This window comes from Phasianus colchicus, chromosome 3 (genome assembly GCF_987193195.1).
Source record: "Phasianus colchicus chromosome 3, bPhaCol1.hap1.1, whole genome shotgun sequence".
Classification (NCBI taxonomy): domain Eukaryota; kingdom Metazoa; phylum Chordata; class Aves; order Galliformes; family Phasianidae; genus Phasianus; species Phasianus colchicus.
In genome coordinates, this window is record NC_143438.1 from 47,234,498 (window position 1) to 47,261,817 (window position 27,320).

A 27,320-nucleotide genomic window follows, 5' to 3' on the forward strand; every position below is an offset into this window, starting at 1 on the left:
GACTATTTGATCTATGACATAAGTTAACACAGCCCATACTGTGGACTGTGCCATCATGGTGGCAGCACTGCCCTGCTGAGTGGCCCAGCCTGGCAACAGCCAAATATCACTGCCACTGTTTCAGCTGAAACAACTATCATCAAGGATGAAGTACAGGAAGGGTAAAATTTCATTAAAGATCTCTGAACACCTCAACATCTCACAAAGAATTGCAGCTACTAACATAGAACCAAAGTGAGGCATTAGTTTCACAAAAATGAGGTGTAGTATCACATTGCTTTTATGCTTCTGCTGCTCTCTTTTTTTAACATTTTAATGAAATAATTAAAAATAAAATAAATTTTGTTACTTACATACATTATCTATATTATCTATTTTATGTGTGGCCCAGGACAATTCCTCTTCACTCAGTGTGGCCCAGGTTGGACATCCATGGTCTAAAGGAACACAGACTTCCTTCTGTGTGCTTTGTCCTGCTTGTTTTGAATAGGTACAAACAGTAGTGGTTGGAAGAATGCAATTGCTAAGTAAACTAGAACTCCCAACTTGGAAAGGAAATGTTTGTGAAAACATAGAGAGAAAGTCTATAAAACTCTGAAATGTAATAATGAGTGATTTAAGAGAAAATGTCATGCAAGCACCGAGTTTCATGCAGTTACACTGGGAGGAGAAAGGTTTAAAATACAGATTTTTTTTTCACATGTTATTGCATAGAGAAACTTGGCATGGTAGAGTTTTGTGAGAATAAAAAGCATGTCCATTCCACAATTAAAGTGGGAAAGGTCTCTTACAGTTTTGTAAAAAAAAGGTAGAGTATGATTCTGATGCTTCTAAATCATGACTTAATGAAACGCTGTTACTTTTCATAGAATCATAGAATTGCTCAGGTTGGAAAAGACCTTAAAAATCATCAAGTCCAACCACAACCTAACCATAGTACCCTAACTAACAACCCTTCACTAAATCATGTCCCTGTGCACCACATCCAAACGGTTTTTAAATACATCCAGGGATGGTGACTCAAGCTCCTCCCTGGAGAGCTTATTCCAGTGCTTAACAACCTTTTCTGTAAATAAATTTTTCCTGATATCCAAACTAAACCTCTCCTGTTGCAGCTTGAGGCCATTTCCCTCATCCTGTCACCCATCATCGGTGAGAAGAGACCAGCCCTGCTCTCGCTGCAATCACCTTTGAGGTATTTGAAGAGAGCAATAAGGTCTCCCCTTAGCCTCCTTTTCCCCAGACTGATCATCCCCAGTTCCTTTAGTTGCTTCTCATAGGGCGTATTCTCCAAGCCCTTCACAAGCTTTGTTGCACTTCTTTTTCAAGTTCCTCAAACAAAATTTTGTTTTTCAAAATACTTTAGAGAGTTTTTCTATACTGAAGACAGCATATATATTTTGGAATGTTAATTACTTTGGACAGAGAGGGAAAAAAAAAGCAAACTGGCAAATACTTCCATCTAGCCTCGAAATAAATTTGCTGGGGGGAAGAACTGTTATAGCAAAAATGCAGGCACTTCACTTGTGTGAAAACAAAGGTACTTATTATTTTGCCTATCTGACAATTGGTCTAAGCAATACCTGCGTCTGCAAATCTTTTAATTCTGCAGTGTGAAATATTTTGTTCATTTAACTATTAATAAAGCAATCATGTTCAATCCCTATGGAAGAGAACTTCCTCTGCTGGATAAAGGAATGTTGCTTACATCAGTGTACTGGATTTTAAAGTCAGTTGTTAATTTTCAGAATTAATAGTAGTGCTGCAGTAACCAATTGCATTTCTATATTGCCAAGTGATATTTCAGGTGATGCTCAAGAATTCTGTTATTTTTGTGTGTGTGAGAATGCAATTAACGTTACTTCCTCTCTGCACATAGAATGTAATTTTTTTTCATGTCAATTAAGTATCTAATTTCTTTATACTAAGAGATAACATGAAATAGGTTCTAGCAATGGATATTTTTACTTATCAAAAATCTTGTAAATGTTATGAAAATTGCTATATCTTTGCTAGAATAAAGAGCATGGCCCTGTTAGCCATGTTAGCCTGTTAGTGCTTGTTGCTGTGGCACAGTCCATTAAGTGATACTGAACTGCCAGTGTATTGTTTATGAGTAGAAAACTACAAATTCTAAATTATCAAACAAAAGGCACTACTATTCCTGAAGGTAACAAAGGTTTTATATCTTAACACAAGAAACTGTGTAGATGTTTGACGTTTTCCACTATAGAAAGCATTTTAGTGAAAACCCGTGAGGTGTGGAAACAACATACTGCAGGCACTAAATAATAAAAATAAACAGTGAATTGTCATCATAACAAGTGAGTTAAGGTGAATTTGATGAAGTGGGTTACAGAAGTGCTGTCTGGTATTTTCTATTTACTTCTCAATAACTTGAAAAGCGAACAACTGAAGTGTCATTTGTGAAACACAATCCAATTGGTCAAGAAGACTGTGAAGATGGTCCATGGTTCTGAGGTATCTGACCAATGTGAAAGTAGAAGAAATTATCTTTTGAAAAATTGGAGGCAACACAGGAAGTGATAGAGAATGGAGGAGGGTCAGTGAACCATTCGTTCATTCTTCTGTGGTCCAAAACAATCCTATCATCTATGACACACTCATTTAAAAATTCAGTGGTAGATAAAGATAATGGCTTTGGTGGTTAGGCTACGGGGTGTAATTAGTTGTCAAATAGTTTTCTGATAAGACTTGGATTGTTCACTTCAGAATTAAGTGAATTCAATAAGTAGTGGAAAAATAAAAATGGTGGTCAGGAACTTCCAGTCCACTTTCTAAAGCAAGATAATTGGATGTGGAGTTCTTTGTGGAAATGATAGGAAGATATATTTTTCACAAAGAGTTTCACAAAACTGTGAAATATATTGTTACATAATTAGAATTAATGGTTTAGTGATTTAATATACATGTAAATAGAAAGGAGATTAAGAAGCAGAAAAAATGAATTGTGGAATGACTCATGGGAGACAAACAAATAATGTATTTTGGTCCTAGGATAGACTAACCAAATATTCCTTAGTAGGTAGAGTTTTAGTTGGAAGACAATCATCCCGTATCTGATCATTGTAGAGCTTTTGTGCCTTCTTCCAAAGCTATGTTTGGGTAGAGGACATCAAACAAGACAAATACTTGAAGGTTCAGTTCCTGCAACTGTCATGAAACTCTGTAAGGGAATTCATGCCATTGCCAGGGAACCTGTGTGACAGGTGAACTTGCAGTAAGGTCTTGCCATTCAGCTGTCAGAGGCAAATGACTACAGTAAAAAATGCAGTGTTAATAAGAAGTTTGATTGCAATCTACTGCATCTCGTGAATATCAAAATCATCTCTCATACGAAAAGGGATTGGGTGGACTGACTCTTAAAAGCTTTCTTACTCTGTCAGACATACTCACTGGGAGAAAAGATGGTTTTTAGTTTGTGGAAAGATTGTTGAAGTATAAGGAAGATTAATATCTTCAAGCATTAATATCTTAATGATTTCCCATATTTTTTGTTTTTTAAGACCACATCTGAAGTAGTCCAATCAGCCACACTGTTATAGATCAAAAAGACTGGGATCAAATCTGTCATTTTCTCTGGCAAGATGTATAACAAATGGCAAAATTTCATAAATACATTGCCACAGAGAAGGTGTGGGACATCATGTTTTTCACTTCATTTTGATGCTACTGCTGGTCTGATTAGTAGCTTTTTCTTTTCTGTAGCTGAAGGTGGTTGCCGTTGGCTTTCCTTCCTGAAGACTGCTTCCCCTTTTGACTCCTCCTATAGTCCTAGCTGTTGGCATTGTTTTCTCGCTCTTCCCTTTTCTTCTGAACTAAGCGCTGCTTTCTCCTGTCAAGGAGTGCCTTCATCACCAGCTCTAGTAGGAGGGTCAGCAAGGAGTCCAAGCTAGTGAATGACTATCTAATCATTCAGATCTTCCTGCTTTACATTCCTCGATGTTCTGGATATTGAGACCATGACACAGAAACCACTGCCCACTGTATGTATGACTGTATGTGGCCCAGACCAGGACTGTATGTGCTATATTGTAGCACACACAAAAGATAACTAGGATTTAAAGAGCATGTAGGCTAAGCTCTTGTATGTTCAGTACATATGATAGAATACCTATGGAATATCTTCTGAGTAGTCAGTCAGGTGGGAAAAGTTGGTCTCTGCTGGAACAGATCCTCAGTGATGCTGAATTGCCATTCTCTGACTCCTTGTTTATTCTTCTTACAAGTCTTTCAAATTGGTGTTTTTCTTCTTAAAAAACTTTTTGATGGCTGTCTCAAAAAGTGCAGCTTCTACCCATGATTATTGTGAATCTTGGTATGAGAAGTGAAACAAAATTGAGGACATCATCTTGATCATTTCAAAATGTTTATACGTCTGTCTTTTCTGCTTTGGAGTCTTGATAAACTGATGCCTTTCTGAATAGGTGAAAATTGGGTAATAGTGGTCTTTTAAATCTTAGCTTAACTCAAAGGATTCCTTAGACTAAAATGCTAATCAGATACACACTGCCACTTGAAGCTGTGACCTCATGCATGAATTGGTAGGGAAAACACCATGTAGACCGCAGCACAAAAACATGTTTCCACAAAGATCCTGGACTTTTAGAATGGAGGGACAGACACAGACATTCTGCAAGTGGGCATCCACTTCAGAGGAACACTGGGACAAGTAGGTCCTTGCTAACAGGGATTCCCGAAGTGCCCAGTCTCTAGAAGGGAACAGAGCTCAACTGACGTGGCGTTTGCTGTAGTTTCTATAGTACTCTAAGGTCAGACCAATGACATGGGCAGTCTAAAGCCTGTGAGCTTCTGGTGGAGCAATGATGTTACTGTTCATAAAACGTGTTATGTTTATGCAAAGGCAGTCAACATTCCTAGAATCAAAAATATAAAGAAACAACTGGGAAAAAGATTTTAACTTTTTTCCATATTTAACAAAGCAATCCTCTCTGCAAATCCAAGAGTGAAACAATAAACATTTAAGCTACTTACCTAAGAAATGAGTTTTTGAACAGGTAGGATTCTCAGTTATCATTGAGTATGCAGAATTACATTGTGTAGGGTCAGTAGAGCAAGATTAGCCTTCAAATTCCAATAAATTAGTCAAAGAATCCTGCCTGCAAGGAAATATTCTTTCTTTTCTAAAGCAGACAAATTTAAGAATGTCTTATAACAGTTTCCATGTAGCTGAGACTGGAATTTGTCCTATCGTTTTTACAGACTTTGTAAGTTGTAGTTCTGTTAACATTTTATAATCAGTCTATTCGGGTTTTTCCAGACATCAGATGCCAGCAGTAACAACATTGCCCTGACATTAATTGCAGAGTTAAAGAAAACAATTAACCTTATGTGATTTCTCTAAGTGCAATTGTTGCTGATGCCTGACCTGTGATAGCTTAACAAATGCCTTTTATTCCTCTGGTAAATTTAATCTGTAAATCTGAATAACAGGCTGAAAGATGTTATGTAGAGACTACTCAGCCAGCTCATATTAATGCAAATGGATGTCTCCCAGAAAATTTCCACAAACCAGCAGATTGAGTTCTAAGGAAGAAACCTGCACAATTATTTAAGATTTTTCTCGGGCTGATGGAGCAGTCCCTGCAAGTCTCCTAATATATTATTGAAGATTTGGTACATTTCCCTTTGGGGCATCAGGTCTGTTATCCAGTGAGGATACTAAGGACTGTATGAGTCTTCCACAGTCATTCCACTGCTTGGAAAGGAATGGATGCCATAAAAAACTTTAAACAAGCATAGAATACATAAAACTCCAAGGAAGACCTAATACTCCTACATGGTTGGAGACCTGTAGAATGCATGCCTTCATGCATTTCATACTGTCACAACTCCATGGGACCGAATGGGCTACACATTCAGGTGCTGAGCAAGCTGGCAGGGGTGATTGCCGAGCCGCTCTTGGCCGTCTGTCAGCGCTCCTGGTTAACTGGAGAGGTCCCAGAGGATTGGAGGCTTGCTGATGTGACTCCCATCTTCAAGAAGGGCTGTAAGGAGGATCTGGAGAACTATAGGCCTGTTAGCCTGACCTTGGTACCAGGGAAAGTAATAGAGCAAATGAGATCACACGGCACGTGTGTGGCGTGGCGTCCAAGGGATCAGGCCCAGCCAGCACAGGTTCATGAAAGGCAGGTCGTACTTGACCAACCTCATCTCCTTCTATGACTGGGTGACCAGACTGGTAGATGAGGGAAGGGCTGTTGATGTAGTCTACCTAGACTTCAGCAAAGCCTTTGACATGGTCTCTCACAGGCTTCTTCTGGGGAAACTGGCTGCACGTGGTATGGACAGGTATACACTCCTTTGGGTAAGAAACTGGCTAGATGGCCGTGCCCAACGGGTAGTGGTTAATGGAGTGAAGCCCAGCTGGCAACCTGTTTCAAGTGGTGTCCCCCAGGGGTCGGTACTGGGGCCCACCTTGTTTAATATCTTTATTGATGACCTAGATGAGGGGATAGAGTGTACCCTCAGTAAGTTTGCAGATGACACCAAGTTGGGAGGTGGTGCTGATCTGCCTGAGGGTAGGGAGGCCCTTCACAGGGATCTAGATAAGCTGGATCGCTGGGCTGAGGTGAATGGGATGAGGTTCAACAAGGCCAAGTGCCAGGTCCTGCGTTTTGGCCACAACAACCCCATGCAGCGCTATAGGCTTGGGGACGAATGGCTGGATGACTGTGAAGAGGAAAGGGACCTGGGGGTGTTGGTTGATGCTCAGCTGAACATGAGCCAACAGTGTGCACAGGTGGCCAAGAGGGCCAATGGCATCCTGACCTGCATTAGAAATAGTGTGGGCAGCAGGAGCAGGGAGGTGATCATCCCCCTGTACTCAGCACTGGTGAGGCTGCACCTCGAGTACTGTGTTCAGTTTTGGGCCCCTCACTACAGGAAAGACAGTGAGGTCCTGGAGCGTGTCCAGAGAAGGGTAACGAAACTGGTGAGGGGTCTGGAGCACAAGTCCTATGAGGAGCAGCTGAGGGAGCTGGGATTGTTTAGTCTGGAGAAGAAGAGGCTCAGGGGAGACCTCATTGCACTCTACAACTTCCTGAAGGGAGGTTGTGGTGAAGAGGGGTTTGGCCTCTTCTCCCAGGCAACAAACAGGACCCGGGGAAATGGCCACAAGTTGTATCAGAGGAGGTTTAGGTTAGACATGAGGAAAAACTTCTCTCAGAGAGTGGTCAGGCACTGGAATGGCCTGCCAAGGAAGGTAGTGGAGTCGCCACCCCTGGCAGTGCTCAAGAAGCGTCTGGATGAGGAGCTGCGAGATATGGTTTAGTAGCTTGTAGCAGCGGTAATGAGAAGACAGTTGGACTAGATGATCTTATAGGTCATTTCCAACCTTGTGATTCTGTGATAATGCAGACACCCTTTCACAGTTAAAAATCTAGAGAGCAAGTATTGGGGAAACAGGTTGATTTCCTGTTCTACACCAGAGTTGAATGAACAAGATTAAGTGGCTCAAAAGGAGATACTGAGGTTTCCAGTATTAAAATAAGGGCACGCTCCCCAGAGCAGAGTAGAAGAATACAATATTTAGTCTGACATTTTTGTTGTGCTCAGAAAGTGTTTACATACCAACCTGGAGTAAACCTAAGTAGCAGTGAGTATCATTGTCCACAAAAACCTCTCTGCCTCTGCAGCCACTTAACATTAAGAACACTTTTTACTATAGAGCATTGCTGGAGGAAGTTAGGTTTATTATTGGAGAAGGAATACCTTCAGCTGTTCACGCTTTCTGCTTTTACTTATCAAAAATAATTAAAAAAAAAAAAACAACAACAAAAAACAAGATAAAACTAGATACTATTTTTTTCAGTTCTACTGTGTAAAGCATAGCAGGGATGAGGACTGCCATTAAGGACCCAAGTACACAGAGTAGTACAAGTATTAGAAAACCAGCACAGGACAATATCCTGCTTGGAAAGATTTTTTTGGGCTCACAGTGCTGCACATTGGGTAGACATTAAGGCCTGAGTAGTCTCATACATGAGCTGAACAGGTGATGCAAAGTTCTTATGCCTCATCAGGCTCTTACAATGCATTTAAGCAGCACCCTGAAGAAAAACCCAATTCTTGGTAGCGATGCGAGCTCTTTTATGATTAATCTGAAAAATAACAGTTCAGGGAAGAGAACAAAACTATGTGCCAAGCACTGTCATGCTTCTACAGTATCACTAATTATTTTCCAATAACTAGGCTAAAAAGAAGGAAAAGTGAAAGGTCATATTATCCTTTAATGTCTGAGGTAACAAAAGGCTGGTTGGGAAAACTGATACCAAAAGGTTGCCTAGATATGTAAAGAAGTTATCAAAGTAAATAATAACTCAGTTCCTTAGAACTTTAAGAAAGCCTATTTCTAAAAAGTTGAGACAAATGAATTTACATTCCTTTTCTTTTGCAATTTGCAAGAAACATGTTTTTTTTTTTTTTTCATTTACACAGTAGGAGATTAGCAGGGAATTGAGCTGCTGCTAGAGAATCATGAACCTACTTAGTTTCTCTAGGAGATACAAATCTATTGTTTTTCATGATGTGTTTCTGCCCATGAAGACTCCCAGATTCAAAGAAACATGTTTAAGTAATTTTATTGAGTTTAAAAATACATAGCCTTGAGACATATTAAGTAAACTATACAAGAGATACATTAGTAATAGATGAGAGAACTGTACCCCTACAAATACCTCCCAGAATTATGAACTACTCATACTACTGAAATATGCAGGTGCCAGTGGTACATTTTGATTAAGACTTTACATTCTGGTTGAAAAAATCCAACCAAATTAAAAAAAAAAAAAAAACAAAAAACAATCTAAGCAGTAATTATATTCTATTTAAAAGCCACAACTCAGAATACAAAGGAAGGTCGTTCTGACCTTGATTCTTTAACCCATTACTATTGGGTTATTAGTCCTTTGAAATTGTGTTTACTAAGTCAACTGACTACTCCACATGCAATGAGGCTGCAGATACTAATAGACACGGGAACAGTCAGTTACAGAAGTAGGGACAAACAAGTATCAGGAAGCCAAGAAAGACTGTAGTCCCTAAATAAGCAATTATTTTAAAGGAACGTGATTGTTTTGGATTTCCCATAGCTTTGCTTAACTAGGAGAGTATTGCTTTAGATAATAAATACATTAGAAAGATCACAAAAAAAAAAAAAAAAAAAAAAAAGATTTCTAAGAAGTAATTGAGATTTGAAAGGAATAGGCTGTTATAGGAAAAAAAGTAAGAGTTTGTAAAGGTGAGAGAGAACAAAAGAAGAAAGAAGAAGTGCTACCTGCTTGTCAGCAAGCTTTTATAGTTGTGAAAGTAAGCTTTCAGCATATAACAAAGGAGCAGAAAGAAATTTAAATACCACCATCATTATAGTATCTGGAAAAACAAAACAAAACAAAACAAAAACTCAGACCAGAGCCAGAAAATTCACATACTTCATCAAGGAAAACAGAATTTTATGTATGCTTTGCAAAAAGAGCCAAAAATTAAAACACAATTTGGTTTTATTTGCAGTTTGCGTTCAGAGAGTTAAAATTAAAACTTAAATTTTGATTTGTACCCAAGGGATCTGTGTTGCATTCAAATACTTCAATTAGAGAATTGAGCAGTGATTTTAATTAGCTATCAGCCACTAAACATTTTTGAAGACAGTGGAGTTCCTTTGTTGTGTACTTGAATCAGTGACATTTATCACTGACCTGTATTCAAAATTAAACTACCCAGGGCTACTTTTTAAGGAATACGAAAGGTATATAACAAAGTAGACAAGCAGATATTGCCTCTGCTTACAGTGTGGCATTGAACAAGACAAATACATGTTCAAGAGATGGGGATACATTTTCTTTAATGTATTTGGACTGGAACTCCCCATATGCCAACTTTACCTTCCTAAGAAAGAAAAATCCAGTAAGGTCTGCTTTACTGATCTAGTAGAAGAACACAGATGTTTTAGACTGTTTCAATGCACACAAGACTAGTTACACCTTCAATTAATTAGCTGTACTGTCAGAATTCACATTTTCATACTTAAAGTTCATTTAATAAACATACTTAAGAAGTGCAGTAAGTTTTCCTCTGGTACTGTAAGCATTTAAAGGCAGAACTTTGTTTTCAAACTGTCTTTCATTTTCTAAATTTACAAGATTACGGCATAACTACTGCTGATCTTTCTAAAGAGACTTTGCTAAAAGAAAAATAACAAAAATCTTACACACCAGAAGGGTCTCTGGGCAGTTTCGTAGATAACAGACAGGAGACTGGAAGACATTTACATTTGTTCTTGCTGATAAACTGAAGGCCTATGGAAGGACATGTACTGTCATGACTCATGTTAAATACATATAAATATTAAAGAATGCACAAACTATACTGACACTTGTGGTTCCATCTTTAAGTCCACTGTTAACTAAAGGCTGAATGTTTTCTGAATGTTCCTGGAGAGCAGAGGTGCTTATTTATAAAAAGAAATAATGTTGTTCCACAATTGCCTTGACACAGACATTGTAATTCTGTAGAAATATTTTGGCAGTAGAAGAGTAAGCAAAGCTTTTGTTTTTTCAGTTACAAATATTTTAATCCTTTACTATATTTGTGTCAGTAAAACAAAGGAAGTTCATTATCATTTCATTAAAACCAAGTTGCTGATAAAAACAGGAAGTAACCAGCCTTTTAGGAGACACCACAATGGAGCTTCAGAAGCACAAAATTTTCATCTTCAGCTTTTTGGTAATTATACACTTTCAGCCTTCTTTTTATAACTGTCTAGAATTCCGGTCAAGGTTGACAGTAGATCTTCAGACATGAATTCTTCATAGTCTCTGTCAATTTTTGAATTCTGTTCTTCAAGATATTTCTAGAAGAGTTACAGAAAGCTTATTAGAGCTGTTGTGGTCCATATTGTACTGTTTCTGCTAAAGCATCCATAGCAGCGATTGCATGGGTTATGTGATTTCTGTTAAACACTTATCTGAATGTAAACAGCAGATGAAGGAATTTACTAGTAATATTTAATCATCTGATTACTTATACCAAATGTTTTGTCAGCAAACATAGTAGAAACCAACAAACTCAGTACAGCAGCCATAATCATGGAACACCTTAGTTTGGAAGGAACCTTAAAGATCACAATCACTGCCTTGAGCTACACACTGGATTGCGTTGTCCAGGGCACCATCCAGTCTGGCCTTGAATGCTTCCAGGGATGGGTGTGATGGTGCACTTCTTGTCCCCCAACCAGCCTGGTTGTTACGCCCAAGGCCATACTATGAGGTGCAGAAGACCTTGTCCTTGGGACTAATAACAATCGAGGTTTTTACCAGAGACAATTAACCACCACCATACTGTCTCAAACTGAACGCTCAGACACCTGGTCAGTAGAACCAATTCTAAGTTGCATGACTATAATTCAGTCATCTTACCCCATAAACATAAAGCAGCCCGATAACCTTCACAGCCCTCCTGTAGACCTGCTCCAACAGCTCCACATCTTTATTGTGCTGGGGCCCCAGGCCTGGATGAAGTACTCCCTCACAAAGTGAGTAAAGGAGGACAGCATCCCCATCGCCCAACTGGTTACTGCTTTTTTCTAATTTTATTTTATTAAATGCAGTCCAGGATACAGTTGGCCTTCCAGGCTGCAAGAACACACTGCTGGCTCATGCCCAGCTTTTCATTCACCAGGACTCCCAAAGCCTTTCTCCACAGGGCTGCTCTCAATGAGTTCTTCTCCCAGGTCTGTACACACATCTGGCACGGCACCAACTCAAGTGCAGTATCTTTCACTTCGCCTTGATGAATCTCATTAGGTTCCCACAGTTCTGCACCCCAAGCCTGTCCAGATGCCTCTGGATCACATCCTTTTCTTCTATTGTATTAGTTGCACCACTCAGCTTAGTGTGATCAACAAACTTGCTGAGGGTCTACTCTATAATCAATATCACTATGTCATTAATAAAGACATTAAAGAGCACTGATCCGAAGGCTGACCCCTGTGGCACACCACCCATGACCAGCCTACTATTTGAACATAGATCTGTTGACCACATTTAACTAACAGATACTTTACCGGACAGGGTAAGTTCTTATATCCATGCCCTTAATTGCAATTGTAAATATCTCTAGAAAGATTTAATTCTGGGTATTCATCTTACCTCTATAGATACTACATGAGTAGTAATCACTTCTAAGAGACGATTCAAGTTATCACCTGCTTTCCTGCTCTCTTCTGTTGTTGTTTGCATAACAATTTGGTATCTGAAAAAAAAAGACATTCTGAAAGTCAAGCTTGTAATTCTAAACTTCCTGACATCTACAATAACTTCTTTACCAAGTTACATATATCGTTATCTTTAGCCATCATTTTTCCTATCAGTATTAATGTAAACCAGGTTAGATTTTTTTAACATGTTTTTTATACATCTGACCTAGAAGAAAAAAGGACCATACTGTGCTAACTTGCCTGGATCTTTGAGCAGGCATATCCAACGTGCAGCCCACATGTGGCCTTGCAGATCTCATAATGCAACCACCTCTGCCCTGTGTCATCATGGTGGAGGTTCTGCCCTGCCAAGCAGCCTGGTCTGGGCCCAGGCATACTCCTGTTTCTCAGCAACAACCAAACATTGGTGTGTTATGTTTGGTGTGGCACTGTCTAGGCTGAAACCAGGACACAGGGAAGGTGCAGTGCAGTGCTGTGCCAACTTAAGTTACAGCTATTTCATTGAGCACAACTTCTCTGCACAATGTGTGCCAGTGCTCCATCATGTAGACATCAAAGAAATACTTCCTGGTACCGAGAAAAAAAAGCAAGCCGCCTCTGCTACAGTTTGTGCCCACTGCCTCTTATCCTGGCACGTGGCACCACTGAAAATAGCCTGGCTCCATTATATGGAGAAAAAACAAAGTACACGAAAGAACAGAAGTGCTGATACAGTAGACAAACAGTCTTGCTAAACCAAGTGTTGAAAACAAACACTTCAACTGTAAATTTGTGAAATTAACATACAGAATGTATATGCACTCGAAGAATTTTATATTAGGACTTGAGGAAGTGTCTTTATGCAATGATCTCCCTCTCCCCCCAAAAAAAATTCACACAAACAGAAATTATGGATCTTACTGTCTCTGAATATCATGCAGTTCATTTGTGGCTTCACTGAGACCCTCATTGACACCACTCTCAAGTAATTGTTTATGCTTCTCTAACAATTCCAGCTCATTTGCACATTTTTGCTCCTCTTCTTCTGCTTCCTGTAAATGCCAGGGAGAAAACAAAATATCACATAACAGATCACATTTTAGGAAAGAAACAGTGTTTTATTTTTTTCCCCTAGATGTTATTCATCCCAGTACTTGAATTAGGAATTTACCACACAAGCAACTCCACACACAGAACTCAAACTTACCCCAGAAAAACAAACAATGGGGAACCACAATAGAAGATTACCTCTTCCCACCCCAGTTCAACTTTGAAGTTTTCTCAAGTTTCAAGTGTTTTTTTGTTTTTTTTTTTTCCCCTCCATTTTCCTCTAGTCAAAACCAACCTAACCTTCCCTTATTTCTCTAATAATATTTTAATATTTCTAGGTCAGCGTGTTAAGCTATCTTTCCCTCAAAATTAATCTAAAAAGAGATTACTTACAGACTTTCTAAGTAGTTTATAAATGAAACATCAGAAACAACAAAATGATTTGACTAAAAAAAGAAAAGACTTCACTTTTGATTTTGAAACGTGTTAAGAAAATGCAAGCAATCATCTATTGGAGCTATCATCTACCTGAGGTGTTGGAGCAGGACTAGAGAAGGGCCACAAAGATGATCAAAATACAGGGAGCACCTCTCTTATGAAGAAAGGTTGAGGGAGCTTGGCTTGTTTAGCTTGCAAAAGCAAAGACTCCAGGGAGACTTCATTGTGGCCTTCTGGTACTTGAAAGGGAGCTTATAAGCAGGAGGGGAACTGACTTTTTACATGAACTGATAGTGACAGGACAAGGGGGAATGGTTTTAACATACAAGAGGGGAGATTTAGGTTCAATGTTTGAAGGAAGTTCTTTACTTGGAGTGTGATGAGATTCTGGAAAAAGCTGCCCAGAAAAGTTTTAGATGCCCCATCCCTTGGCAGCATTTGAGGCCAGGCTGGATAGGGCCTGAGCAGCTTGATCAGTAGCAGCCCTGCTCATTTCAGAGGGTCAGAACTGGATGTGAGTTTAAGATCCCTTTCAACCTAAGCCATTCTATGATCTATTCAAGGTGAATATCATTGATAACAGTATATTCAGCAAGATGAAATCAATTCCACCATCATTAAACACTTAATTCTGGTGAATTACTGAAACCTTAAAAAATAATTGTGCAATAATAAAGTCTTATGCATATTACTTGAAAAATTACAGGAGAAATTAATGACTATATTCTATTTTAAATATCCAATTGCTACTAAGTATTTTATGAACTTGTCTTCAGAAAAAGATGCAATTACTTAGATCAAAAGGTAAATTTCAGGTATTTTTGAAGGCTTTCATTTAAAATCAATCTACCTAAGCAGTTTAACTGCTGAGTGGAAGAACTTCCTAGAGGAAGAAAGATGTAAACAACTTTACATCAATGATGTATTTTATATGCTATTAGTTAAATAATGCTTTCCTCAATTTTTAAATGTAGTAACAGGTTTATTACAAACTGTAAGTGTATTTATTACATACAAGGCATAAACATGACAGATACTGTAGAATCTGTTTAAAACACATGCATTGAGACATCCTGAAGTCAGGAGATGGACATGGCTACTTTTATGACTGGTTGTAGTAGATTATGATTTACAGGCTCTGAGAAAGTATGATACCAGATTATATTGAGAAAGTGGAAGCTGACTCTTAAGATAGCACTCAAATATTTCTGAAAAGAATAAGAGAACATTCCATTTTCTGCAAGAGCTGAGGGCAAAGTTTCAAGCAAACAAGCAAAACAAATTCTTACATATAAATACAAGCATTAAGGATAATGTTATCAACAATAAACTGTTATTAAAATATAAAAAAGTTCTACCTTAAGCTTCTGATGGTAAAGATCATCCAGCTTTTCTGCTTCTTCTTTCAGTGTTTTCACACTGCTTTTCTTCTCCGCTACCATTGCATTCACCTGAAATGAAAATGTGACTTAAGATATAATTCAAAAGGAATTCCTACCTGTAACTCCATGCCATCACAGACAACATGGTAGCCCTGAAACACTTTGTTAATCTGGGTCTGGCCAAGGTGGCATTAGCTTTCATCATAGCAGGCTGTATAGTGTTTTGTTTTGTAGGGGGTAGGTATGAGTTTGGGAGGGCACACAGCCATGACAGCTGACCATGACTGGCCAAAAGAGTAGTCCATACTATATGCTGTAATGCTTTGTAAGAAAAACTGAGGTAGAAGAACAATTTCATCTTTTTTAAGCTTCCAAGGTAGCAGCTGTTCAGAGACTGGCAGTGCATTGGTCTGCCTATGGGGGGGGGGGGGAGGAGGCTTACACTATTTCTTGTGCACACAATGCCAATAAGAAGTTTTTTGCACTATGTGTAAAAGATCTTGTACTAGAAATGAAAGTTCTAGAACTGTGGGTTTTGAATATACAGCTTTAAGTTTTCAGTGCAAGTTATTTATGGTTTAGGAAAGTACTAATGTATTTCAGTACTTCAAACTTCAGGTTAATTTCAACCTAAACATACTGACTTCGTCTAAATAAAAAAAAAAAAGAAAAATACTGGGTTTTTAGAATCCCTATATTAAGTTCAGCACAAAAATTAGACCATTTAACATTTTCTGATAACAGGTGGTAGGATTTTTTTCTTTTTTTTTTGTGCACTCTAAGCTATTTACATGGAAACGTTTATGTCAGCGTGCTATATGATGTGAAATTCTTCCAATCCATCCTGAACCCAATATTGCTAAAAGTTTCCCCAATTACTTCTTACCAGTGGTAATCCACTGATTGTAATAGACAACTTATTAAACAAGTCTTTCCAATGTTTATCATCAAATATATGTAACTGCATAGTCTTCAGTGCTGGGAATATACATTATTTCATCCAACAGAAGGAGATCTTAATTCACAGAAAAGCTTTTACATTCCAACACAATTAAAGCAATCTTCTCACAACTTCCCCCTCCAAAAAACCCACACAAATAGCCTGTGTAAAAAGGTCAGATGAGTCCAGCGGATAACATTACAGAATCTTAGTAATAACCTTCTTTAACCAAAAAACATACCTGTTCCAAAGTATCCTCCAAACTCATTTTCCGTTGAACAGCTTTCCTAATTTCTTCCTCAGTTTGGTTTACAATCTCCATAAGAGGAGCCTGTTATACACATAGAAAAAAAATCTAACTAATGCAGTTCGTCAGTTTAAACTAAGTTTTTTTTCTTCTACACTTTTTTTTTTTTTTTAAACTTAGGCTGCTGTACCCACCAATACCAAATTTTCTTCCTTTACCATAAACGTAATTACAACAATCACAAAAGTTCTCAATGAAGTTTAATGAGGATTTTCCCAACATTCCCAAAAAACACTAAGAGTGGTTATAGACACTCAGTGTTGATTTTACTTACCTTAATCTGAGTTCTGTATTTGACTAGGCAATTTGGTCCTGCCTCGGGATTAAAATGAATCTCGAAGTCATGCCCTTTAGAATTCTCAGCACTTATTGGAATTAATTTCAGCTTTCGAGCCAGTTTATGATACTCTGCCAGTTGTGTTTCAATCTGTTCAGAGATTAAAAGGGCAACAATCATGGAAAAAATTCAACTGAAAAGCTTTGCAAAAAGTATTCATATAGTACTTCAAATAGATTTCTGAGTTGCTCTGTATGTTCCACAGTAATGGATGTTTCCTGATTCTTTCAGAGCTTACTCTGCAAGATTTCTTAAAGTATATGGGTAAGACTAAATGGTTTCCTCCTGTGGTTTTCCCTCCTGCTATATTATTTCCTGCATCAGTGTTTTGAGGATTAATTGACAGTGGAGGAGAATGAATGTGCTTACAAATAGTACAAATTGCCAAAACAATAATTAGTCATCATCTTGATGTGTCTTTTCTCGTTGGTTTTGGCAGGAAGTATCACATAGTCACATATTCTAATAACATACTTGAACTTGAGCGTAGCTCTAGACATAGCTTATTAAGTGCTCTATTTTCTGACACAAGAACCATCTATATGCAAATATAACTAGAAAAATATTGCTTGATACGTGCTTATATTTACATGGTATGAGGAATTTAATACCAAGTACAGGAGAAAGCACAACTCTGCTAAATGAAAAAGAGAGAAATAAATGTGTTTTTATTTATTTCAAATGTCTAGCAGAGCAGCAGTTTTTAAATCCCACCACCTACAGGGCCACATCTCTTAATACTCTGTAAGTGTCTCTTAAATTCTTCTTATAATTTACATGTAAGGTACCAATCTGTCCCTAAACACATGCAGATATTAACTCAAAGCACTAGTTTTGCATTACAGCTTTGCTCTAAAGTCCCAACATATCTATTTCAGTCTAATGTTATTGAAGCTCTCGATGCTGTAGGAGTCAGAGCTTACAGTGGTACATATTTGAGCCATTCTTGTCACTGTAGTCTATTAAGATACACCTATGTTGTTGTTAAATCATTTAGAAAAAGTTAGTAATGCTCAAGTCCTAAGCTTAAAGACACATCATGAATACTGATAGCCATCTCTTATTGGGGTAGGGTTTTCACATACCGCCTCTTTATTTCTAGCATATTTTAGCTCTTCATTCCACAGTTGATGTTCTTCTGCTTCGAGTTCCTTAGTTAGCTTGTTAATGGTTTGCTGCAACTCATTTCTCTCATGATTTATTCTCTCAATATCCGCAACTGAGTACTTCTGGTTATCAAAGATATGCTGGAGCCGTGCATTCTCCTGCTTCATTGCTTCTACTTCCATTTCTATGTTCACAAAACATTTGTAAAAATGAATGTAAAAATATCAGACTATACAGTTCAGGCTCACCTCCCGTTATTTTTTTCATGAGTAAATTTCACTTCTCCAGAATATAAGCAGTTATCTGCAAAAAATTTTCCCCATTAGCAATTAATCTTGGAGTTTATTTGTAGCACTATTACACACAAAGTCATTCCTGAAGCTGAGAATTAAAAACTATTTTTTAAAACCTATTTCTGCCTTCACTAAATATTTATGACCAAAGCCACCTTACCTGCTGCCTCAACTTCTTCATTAACACCTTTCATTTTCTGATCAAGGATACTTGTGTGAGATTCCAGATTAGCCAAATAAGCCTGGTATTTCTGAACATCTGCTTGAAAAGAAGATCTCAGCTTTCGTAGTGATACTAAACGATCCTAGTAAATGAATGCAAAGAACAATCACTGTAGCATTAATCTAAAATAATCATCCTCCTTTCCAGACAAGGTAATAGATCACAGTCAGTATCAATAGTATAAATATACAAATAAAAAAAAAAGTAATCCAAGTTCAAAATTCTCTGTAACAGCTGACACAAGTTAGTCTTTAGAATAGCAAAAGAGGCTGAAAAGATGGTTCGTAGCTTAATTCTTGTATTTCAGTATTTCAAACTTATGCAATGCCTAATGCAAATCAAAAAGTGTTCTTACTGCAGGTAATTCACTGCTTAAGTATCATACACAAGAAGCAGACAAAACAAAAGGGTGAGGAAAGTGGGAATACGACACACAAATTTTGCACAGTAGACAGAACTTTCAGTTTGCTAGCTGTATATCAACAGTACTACTTTTGTCCCATGCTGTATTAAAAACAGAAGCCACTTTCTGAAACAAAATGCTTCCCCAGAGATATATTTTTATTGTTTGCTACCATTGAATCCTGTGCTCTCATCCACTGAAAGGTTCTCATACCGACATCTTTGGAAAAGATAGCACTGAAGTTCAGATAAACTGTCTGAAGTATATTATTAATATTTCAGTCAGTGCAAAATCTTATCTGAAAAATATCCACACAATATTAAACAAATAGTGACTCCATGGTAAAAGCATTCTATTACAACAGCATAGAGTCTATAATAACCAAATCTAATTAGAATACTGTAAAGCATTAAAGAGATGAAAATTCAACAACTGAAAATTCAAATCCCTCATACACACAAGGACAGAGTTTACTAACCGGCTCGCTTTCCCTTTCTTTTTCTAGTCTTGCAATTTCTTCATGAAGTCTTTTGTTTTCTGCTGCTAAGCCTTCTATTTTGAATTCATCTACATTAAATATATCCTCTAGCGTGGGAAAGAAGAAAGAATGGGGTTATAAATCAATCTCCATCTGTTTGCCACCACCTATTCAGAATATCTGAGCAATTGCCTTACCATTAGCACAGTGAATACCTGTTACCAAACCTATTGTTTTAATCTGAAAACAAAAACAAACCTACCTAAAAGCTATCATTACAAAATAAATAGGCAAAAAACTGGACAAAACAAACAGTTCTGCTGCCACATAAGAAAAATAATTACTGTAATGTTAGATTCTGGAGTCTCATAAGACCCACACAACAGAATAGTTATTGTTAAACAAGTTTCCTCTGTTTAAGCTTTGTAAGTTGTCTTATTTGAATTCTCCTTTCCTCATCACAAGCTTTCTTGCATGTTGAAATTTTGCTTACTTCCCTCAGTCTTTTCCAAACAATGCTATAAATTTTTTTTCCTACAAATATCTGGTAACCATCTCATAATATATGTCTCCTTTCCAGTTGATGGATCCTGCTGGCAACAACTGTGTCCTTAGTCTGTTTTCATAGGAGAGCTTTGAAAGTGAGAATTATTTTCCCCTGCTTGTTCTTATATGCTGCTTATGTTTCCTTAAGTGGTGAAACATTAAAAATTTTCCAGCTCATTGAAGCTAAACACTTCAGGTGTTTACACCAGGTGCATGCTGAAGCATCTATAGAAATCCTCACAACAGAGTTTGGAACTTTTACTGCTTTCAGAATTTTTCTTAGAATTATAAAGGGTGAAAAAAACTCACTAAAGTCATCTAGTCCAACTGTCAACCCATCACCACCATGTCCACTGACTGTGTCCCTCAGTGTCACATCCCTGTGTTTCTTCAACGCCTCCAGGAACGGTGATTCCACCACTTCTTCCTGGGCAGCCTGTGCCACTGCCTCACTGCTCTTTCTGAGACGAGTGTTTTCCTAATAGCCAACCTGAACAGTAGCTGAATTTTCTTACTCTTCAGATAAGCAGCCTGTTGCTATTTATTTATTTACTTTTTAAAAGTACTTCGTCAGACAGAGACGAGTATTTGTGCAGATGGAATTCGCACAGGAGCTGCTTTTCTATTACAAAACCATTGAAAACAATACAGTTACACGTGTACATCTGACAGCAGAGCATGACCCATCCGTCTGTACTGTTAACAATGCATAAAAAGAGAATTAAGTCAGCACAATTGAGGTACTTGGGAATTCCACATTTCCTTATCTGAGATCACTTTTTGCTTGAAAATTGAGCAAACCTAATGCTAAGAGAATATAGCCTAATAACAAAATCAAATACTTCATTAAAACACAAAAACTTACTTAATTTTGACTGCACTTCTGCATCCAATTCTTCGTAAGTATCTCCCCCTTTCATGAAGTGCTCATAACACTTTACAATGTAGTCCATGAAAAGCTGAGAACAATTTCAATAGATTCCATGAAGGCTCAAAGAGTTGTAAATAGCTCACCTAAATATACTTAGCTAATGGAATTAAACAACTGATACAATAAATATCTCTGGTTTGGCCGTACTTCTCTTTGTAAAAGTAACTTTTTTTTTTACTTTTCATTAAACAAAGTCAGAAGATGATATCAGGGCAGAAGAAGGTATCTAGAATTTACATAATTAACAAAATTCTACAGACACTCCATACATTTTTCTGGGATATGATAAAAGATAGTAAATAGAATATTTAGTAATTGTCTTGAAACATGTGATACACCAAAGCTACATAATATAAACTGTAGCTCTGTTTAACATGCCTTTTAAGTAAACATGAACTCCAGATAGTAATATTTTAGAGAATTACTTCTACAATTAGATGAAGGTTACTCAAAAATAATTTGCTGGACATATTCTTTCAAATTTTATTTTTTTCCTTCTTCTTCAGTTTTTTTGTTTTTGTTTGTTTGTTTTTTACTTAAATGTACTAACAGAATATAGCCCCTTCCAAAACATCAGCTGTGAGTTGAGACAGAATAAAACTCAAATAATACTAGTAATAGATAATAAAACAGAAAGCAAGCAAGGTGCTGGAATTTTAACTGCTTGGGATGCATCTTAAAAAATTAAATATTAACACCAATTTTAAAGTGAATAAATATGAATGGGAGTCACATTTATAACTTATTTTACAATCTTTACACTGTACTGCTGTTAACTGTAGAAGACTCAAGTACTAAATGGAGATATACTTGAGATTCTACTCAGACTATAAACAAACAGCATAAAGAGTCCTTTCTCCGAAGGAGAACATAATAATAGCAACTAGGAGAAGGCGGCATTTGAGTTTAATACCCAGCCTCAACTGGTCAGGATGTCTGCTCAGGAAACTAGTTGATAAAGCTTTTTATATAATGCTGTATTTCCTAGAGAACTCTGCAAATATTAAACTGAACAGAATATACAAATATAGTCCAGTTCAATTTATTCTATCATTTTTAGATTGTTTTCTTACAGTGGCAAAAATATGGCAAAAATCAGTTGAACAGTTCTGATAATATTCACTTTTTCATAGTACCTTGTTATGTACAATTCCATCATCAGTTTCTCCTCCCCAGTTCTGCCCATCGTCAAATGAAGATGGATTTTCCCTCATGGCAGCATACAACTGAAAGGCATAAGTGTACATACATAGAACAAGCATGAAGGCCTTCAATTAATCTTGCTGGTCAAGATTCTCAACACAGGATATGGTTGGCCTTTTGGGCTGAAAGCGCTTGTTGCCAGCTTGTTTTGAATCTTTCATCAACCAGTAACTCCAAATTCTTCTCAGGGCTGCTCTCAGGTCATTTTCCACTCAACCTGCATCTGTGCTTGGGATTGCCCCAGCCCAGGTGCAGGACCTTGCACTTGGCCTTGTTGAACTTCATGAGATTAGCATGGGACCACCTCTCAAGCCTGTCCAGGTCCCCCTGAATGGCATCCCATCCCTCTAGTGTGTCAACTGCACCACTCAGCTTTTTTCCTCTTACAGAAATTTATCCAGAGCAAATTTATCCAGTAAAAAAAAATTTTTGAAGTCATAATATAACATTAAAAACTCAATTTAAATTCATTAAAAGTATGAGCTAGCTCCCAAGAGGCAAGTAAGAATACCTACCTTTTCCTTCACATATAAAATAAAGGAAACTTTAAAAACACTATTAAGACGTCTGTAACTAAAGTTCCAGTTTGAAATGTGTAAATGTTTGGTTTAAAGAACTCAGATACTACCTTGAAACAGTCAATTAACCAAATCAAAGCTGCCACAATCTGAGGCCAGGTGTGTGGTGCTCCCACCGTGTACATGGAGCTTTTTGACAAAGGAAAAGGGTACCTACAAGAGAAAACATTTTTAAACGCTGTGCAAAATGAGCAAGTTTTTACATTAAGATCAAGTCACACAAGGAAGAACAAATTCAATTGTGCTTTGCACTGTATGTTGAGAGAAGGAGAGTTCTCATACCACAGGACTTTATTCCATTATCATGGGTTTCCCATTATGTAATTCAGGAAACTAGCATTTTTTTTTTGCATATGCAGAGATTAAGAACAATTAAGGCCCTTACAAAAAGGCGTGAATTATTACTTTGTGTACTCCTTAGTCCTTTCCTACTCAACTTTCTACCTTGCTTTGGGTCTTGGTAGCAAGTCACTTCAGGTCAGGTTGTCTTTGTTCTACATGATCTACACGAGGAAAGATGGGCAATGCAGTATCGGGGAAAAGGAGTGGGTAGTTTGTGAGCATGAGGTGATTCAAAGAAGTCAGCAAACACAAAGGAGGCAGTAATAGTCCAGTGGATGCTTACTCCACTAGATAGTCAACCGTGACAGATTTCTATCATGACAATAGAAACTGAGAGGCAGAAGTCCTGTTCTTATAGAGCAAGTTTTCTTCTTGGGTCAAATTCACACTGAACATAGAAAAGCGGTTGACAATCAGCTTAGAGTCATGCAGTTATAGAATAGGCAATCTTTAGAAAAAACTAAATAGAAATATTAATATTCCAAATATGGCTCGTGTATCTATGCTTCTAAATAAAGATATATTGATAGCCTGTTACAAACCAAAGAACAGAAGTGCATTTTTTATTGCATCTTTAGACTGGCAGCTGTACCAAGTTATTTTAGTAACATAGAATAAGAATCCACAGACATAACGACGAGCAGTTTCACTGCTCATAAACCACTTAACTTGAGGATTTTTAAAAAATGAGAGTTAGAATATGGATATTTTTACTTCAAAAGACTTCTTAAAGTCAGATCTGAAAGTAAATGCTTTAATGCTTTTTTTTTTTTTTTTTTTTTTAAATCAAGGATTGCAGTTTTGGTGGGACAGAGTAAACCCTCTTGAGAACAAGTTCATTTTCAGTATTTCAGTGAGGTCATTCATGTATTGTAGGTTTAAACAGAATTTTATTGAAATACTGAGAAATGAACATGTATATATGTAAGGAACCCTCATGCTCTGACACTGTAATGGGCTCAAATCTATAGAAGCAGAATACTGTTCACTTTTCTACAAGACTGAAAACGCACAACTAACAGGTTGTGTTTTTTTCCTTTCTTGGAAAGCATTAGAGCATTGATGAGTCCAAATGCTTACAGCACCAAATAAAATTAGATACAAAACACTCACTACTTAGCGGGATTTTTTACCTCAGCAGTCATTATTGTTCCTGCTTCCTGCTTTAAATGGGAAGTGAGAGAAGTTACAGAAAAATGATGACTTGAAACAAACAGAAGGTAACAATCTGGAATTCTTTTTAGTTCTTGGATTTAAATAGAATGAGCCAGAAGAGGCTGTTGGAAGCTAACAAGTTAAGATAAAAAACTGCAATTTTCATTTAGTAAAGTGGCCTTTCAAAGTCTAATAGAAATAATTACTTAGATTTTAAGTTACAAAGCAAGCTTCCAAGAATCTTTAGTTCTGCAAATTCAAAGAAAAAAATGTATAGTCAAGTCTGGAAACTAAACAAAAGCAAAGCAAAGCAATCAGAACATCAAAGTTTCAGTCAAACCTGAATAAAGAAGTCTAACCATTCTCCCTAGTTTTCATACAGAATCCTTACATTTGTAATTTCTGGCTTTACAGGAGCATAATACATTAATAAGGATCTTACCCAAGCTCTTTGAAAACTCGGGGAATTTCCTCTTCAAATTTTGAGTCAGGCAGTTCATAAGAAGGGCAGAGAAATCCATAGATAAAAGTGAAGATTTTTACAAAGTCCTTTACAGATGGAGACTGTAGTGATTTTACGGTGACATTATGGGCGTAACCATTCTCAACAAGAAACTGAGAAAGAGAAACATACATATTAAATGGCATGCTAGTCAACAAAATCTATAGTTGAAACCATCAAAAACCAAATATTTTGATTACTACTTTTAATGCCTAATAAACAATTTTGTAAAATAAGTTAATGAGTTACCTCACAAAGCTGTTTGATACACTGTTGGATGAATGCCTTGTCATGAAGTGGCCTGGGATCCTTGATCTTTTCTGTACCAAACATACCATACTGACTGTTGCGTGAACCCCCAGCCCCACTAGTTCTAGGAACATAAAATAAATACATTTTTTGTGACAATACACATAGACAGAGTTCTTGGTTATATACAAATCCTTACACTTGCTCGTTTTATGTTCTTTTTTTTTTTGCATAAGTCATGCAAAGGGGTAAACTGAAGGCTACCCTCTCAGTAGAAAGATTAAAGAACAACATCCAGCCATAGAAGTTATGATGCCCACATAAAACAGACGGATTACTACATCATAGGTGAATATCTTCTCCAGTTTATTGAAACAAAGTTTCACAGAGCAGAAAAAAAAGGAAGATAAGCCAAAGGTAAAGAAAAAAACAATGCAAGGTGTTGAAACTGAAGATTAAAATACGCAAGGAACATTTAGAAGAAAAGCAGAACTCTGCAAATGCAATGAAAGAAGCTACCTGCAGATATCAAAACACAGAAAACTGCCAACTAAGATTATATGATTTTGTAAGGTTTTCATTCGTACAGGGAAAAAGTAAGTAAGGCAGAGAATAATGCTGATATGATTCCAATTTTGCAAGATTACTACCTGATTTAATCTTAAGCTAGCTTTTTTTTTTTCCTCATTTTTTTTTCTCTGAAAAGATAAAATAGAGGTAGGAAGTCAGACTAGTATTGTAAGAAAGCTTTATCAATAACTGCTAATGAAAACATCTCCCTGGTCTGAATTGAAGGGGATTGTTCTTCCTTAAACAGGCCAATGTCTTGGGCAGCTCTTAAGCATTGCAGTGCATGTTTCTCCTCTTGCATTCCCAAGAGGAAGAACAGCTATTTAAGCAGTTCCTGATCTACAGCGTTGTTATTTAGTGACCAGAGTGTAGGAAGGTAGACCTGAACACCTAGGGGCCTCAGATCCCTTTTTCCCTGTAATGAAAATGTAGCAAGGAAGTAAAACTGTAAAATGCTATGAGATTGTTTTAACTTATAGTGCATTGATCTGAAGCTATCAATACCTCTTCCCAAAAAAGCTGACTTTTCTTTCTGAAGTTGCAGACGTTGTTTTGCTCATGCTCAGCTTTCCAAACGTTCCTCTGTCCTTCCTGAGGGATAGGGAGAAGGATTCAAATGACTATTTCTACCGTTTCATCTTTTGCTTACATAAGAAAGGTACAAACACATTAAAGTCTAACCGCATTCAGGACAGCAGTATCTTAGAAACATCAGCTGATTTTAATGCATTATTTATCCACTAATAAAGCTATTTCTGCCAGCTTTATAAGTGCATGTTTTATACAGCAAGTACCCAGCCGCTCCCCAACCACCTAGCAAATATGCAAGAAAAAAACATTATAATGTGAGATGTGTCACAAGCACATAAATGAAGTTTTAGATTTCAAAGAATCATATCATAGTGTTGAAAAGGACTGGGTTGAAAAGAGATACAATGATCATCTAGTTTCAACCCTCTGCTATGTGCAGGTTTGCCAACCACCAGACCAGGCTGCCCAGAGACACATCCAGCCTGGATTTCAAACTATATGCTGACCATTCTGCATAAACACATAGATGACAGCAGATCGGTCATTTAAAAGTCTTTAAAAAAGAAAAAAAAAGAAAAAAAGACAAAAACAAACAAACAAAAAACACCAAACCAACTAACAACAACAACAGAAAAAGTATTTTTGAGAACTATAGTTTTAAATTCATATTTACTCAACCGGTAAGTTAAGCTACAGGTTGTTGTTGTTTTTTAATTATTTTTATTTTCTGTGCACTTGTGCAGAAGTCTTTGCCTGCAGAGGGTTTTCCTTCTTACTGCTCCCATCTTTTTCAGATCACAGAATCACAGAATTGCCTGGGTTGGAAGGGACCTCAAGGATCATGAATCTCCAACCCCCCTGCCACACGCAGGGCCACCAACCATTCCACCTAATGCTAGACCAGGCTGCCCATGGCCCCATCCAATCAGGCTTTGAACACCTCCAGGGACGGGGATGCTACTCACTGCAGTAAAACCACTGAGGCTGAGGTTTGCGCACACGTTGGAGCAATGTGACCATCACCACTTACATTTGAGGCGTCTGAAGACCCATCTTGTTGCTGTCCTGCACCCTCAGCACCATCGTAGACTGCCGACCGCTACTCCCAGAAGTGGTTGAGCTTCGCCTCATTGCGACCGAGCTGTGAATCGGGGTCTGCCGGTATTAGGAAACCCAGGCTCTGAGAATATTTGTGTTTTTGAAGTACGCGATGACTTTCTAAAGGGTGAAAAGACACACGTTTTTACATCAGACCAACGATCATGTGACAGAAGAGGCAGAGCAATCGGCGAAGAGGAAGGCCGCGCCGGCGAAGCACCCAGCAGGTCGCCCATCGATCCCTTTCTCTGCCACTACCCGCGAGCCCGCTTACCAGCTGCGCCTGCGGCCGCCTCACCAACACCGTCCTCGGGGAACCGCCACCGCCCCCCCGCAAGCCGCCCGTTACCGTTAGCGGCGCCGAATCCTTCCTCCTGATTTCAAATCCGCCCGCCCGTTACGTCATGCACTGCGCCCAGAGC

At 37.7% G+C, this 27,320-nt stretch overlaps 1 protein-coding gene across 2 annotated transcripts; it reads right to left on the minus strand.

Annotated features, from left to right (window-relative positions):
- Positions 1-8,614: 8,614 nt before the first annotated feature.
- On the minus strand, positions 8,615-27,320 carry NDC80 (NDC80 kinetochore complex component). Of its 2 annotated transcripts, XR_016465119.1 has the most exons (18): positions 27,173-27,320; positions 26,831-27,018; positions 25,774-25,860; positions 24,700-24,823; positions 24,391-24,563; positions 22,502-22,604; positions 21,807-21,896; positions 20,605-20,698; positions 19,194-19,300; positions 18,250-18,394; positions 17,775-17,980; positions 16,627-16,779; positions 16,287-16,376; positions 15,082-15,174; positions 13,157-13,287; positions 12,189-12,291; positions 10,254-10,891; positions 8,615-9,414 (listed from the first exon to the last, which is right to left on the minus strand). XR_016465119.1 is itself a non-coding variant. In XM_031588912.2 (17 exons), exons 2-17 carry the CDS (start codon positions 26,929-26,931, stop codon positions 10,769-10,771), a joined length of 1,923 nt encoding a protein of 640 aa, XP_031444772.2. In that variant the 5' UTR covers positions 26,932-27,018; positions 27,173-27,320; the 3' UTR covers positions 8,615-10,768. The 2 variants fall into 2 exon arrangements, 1 of the variants encoding a protein (XP_031444772.2); XM_031588912.2 differs by having other exon boundaries at positions 8,615-10,891.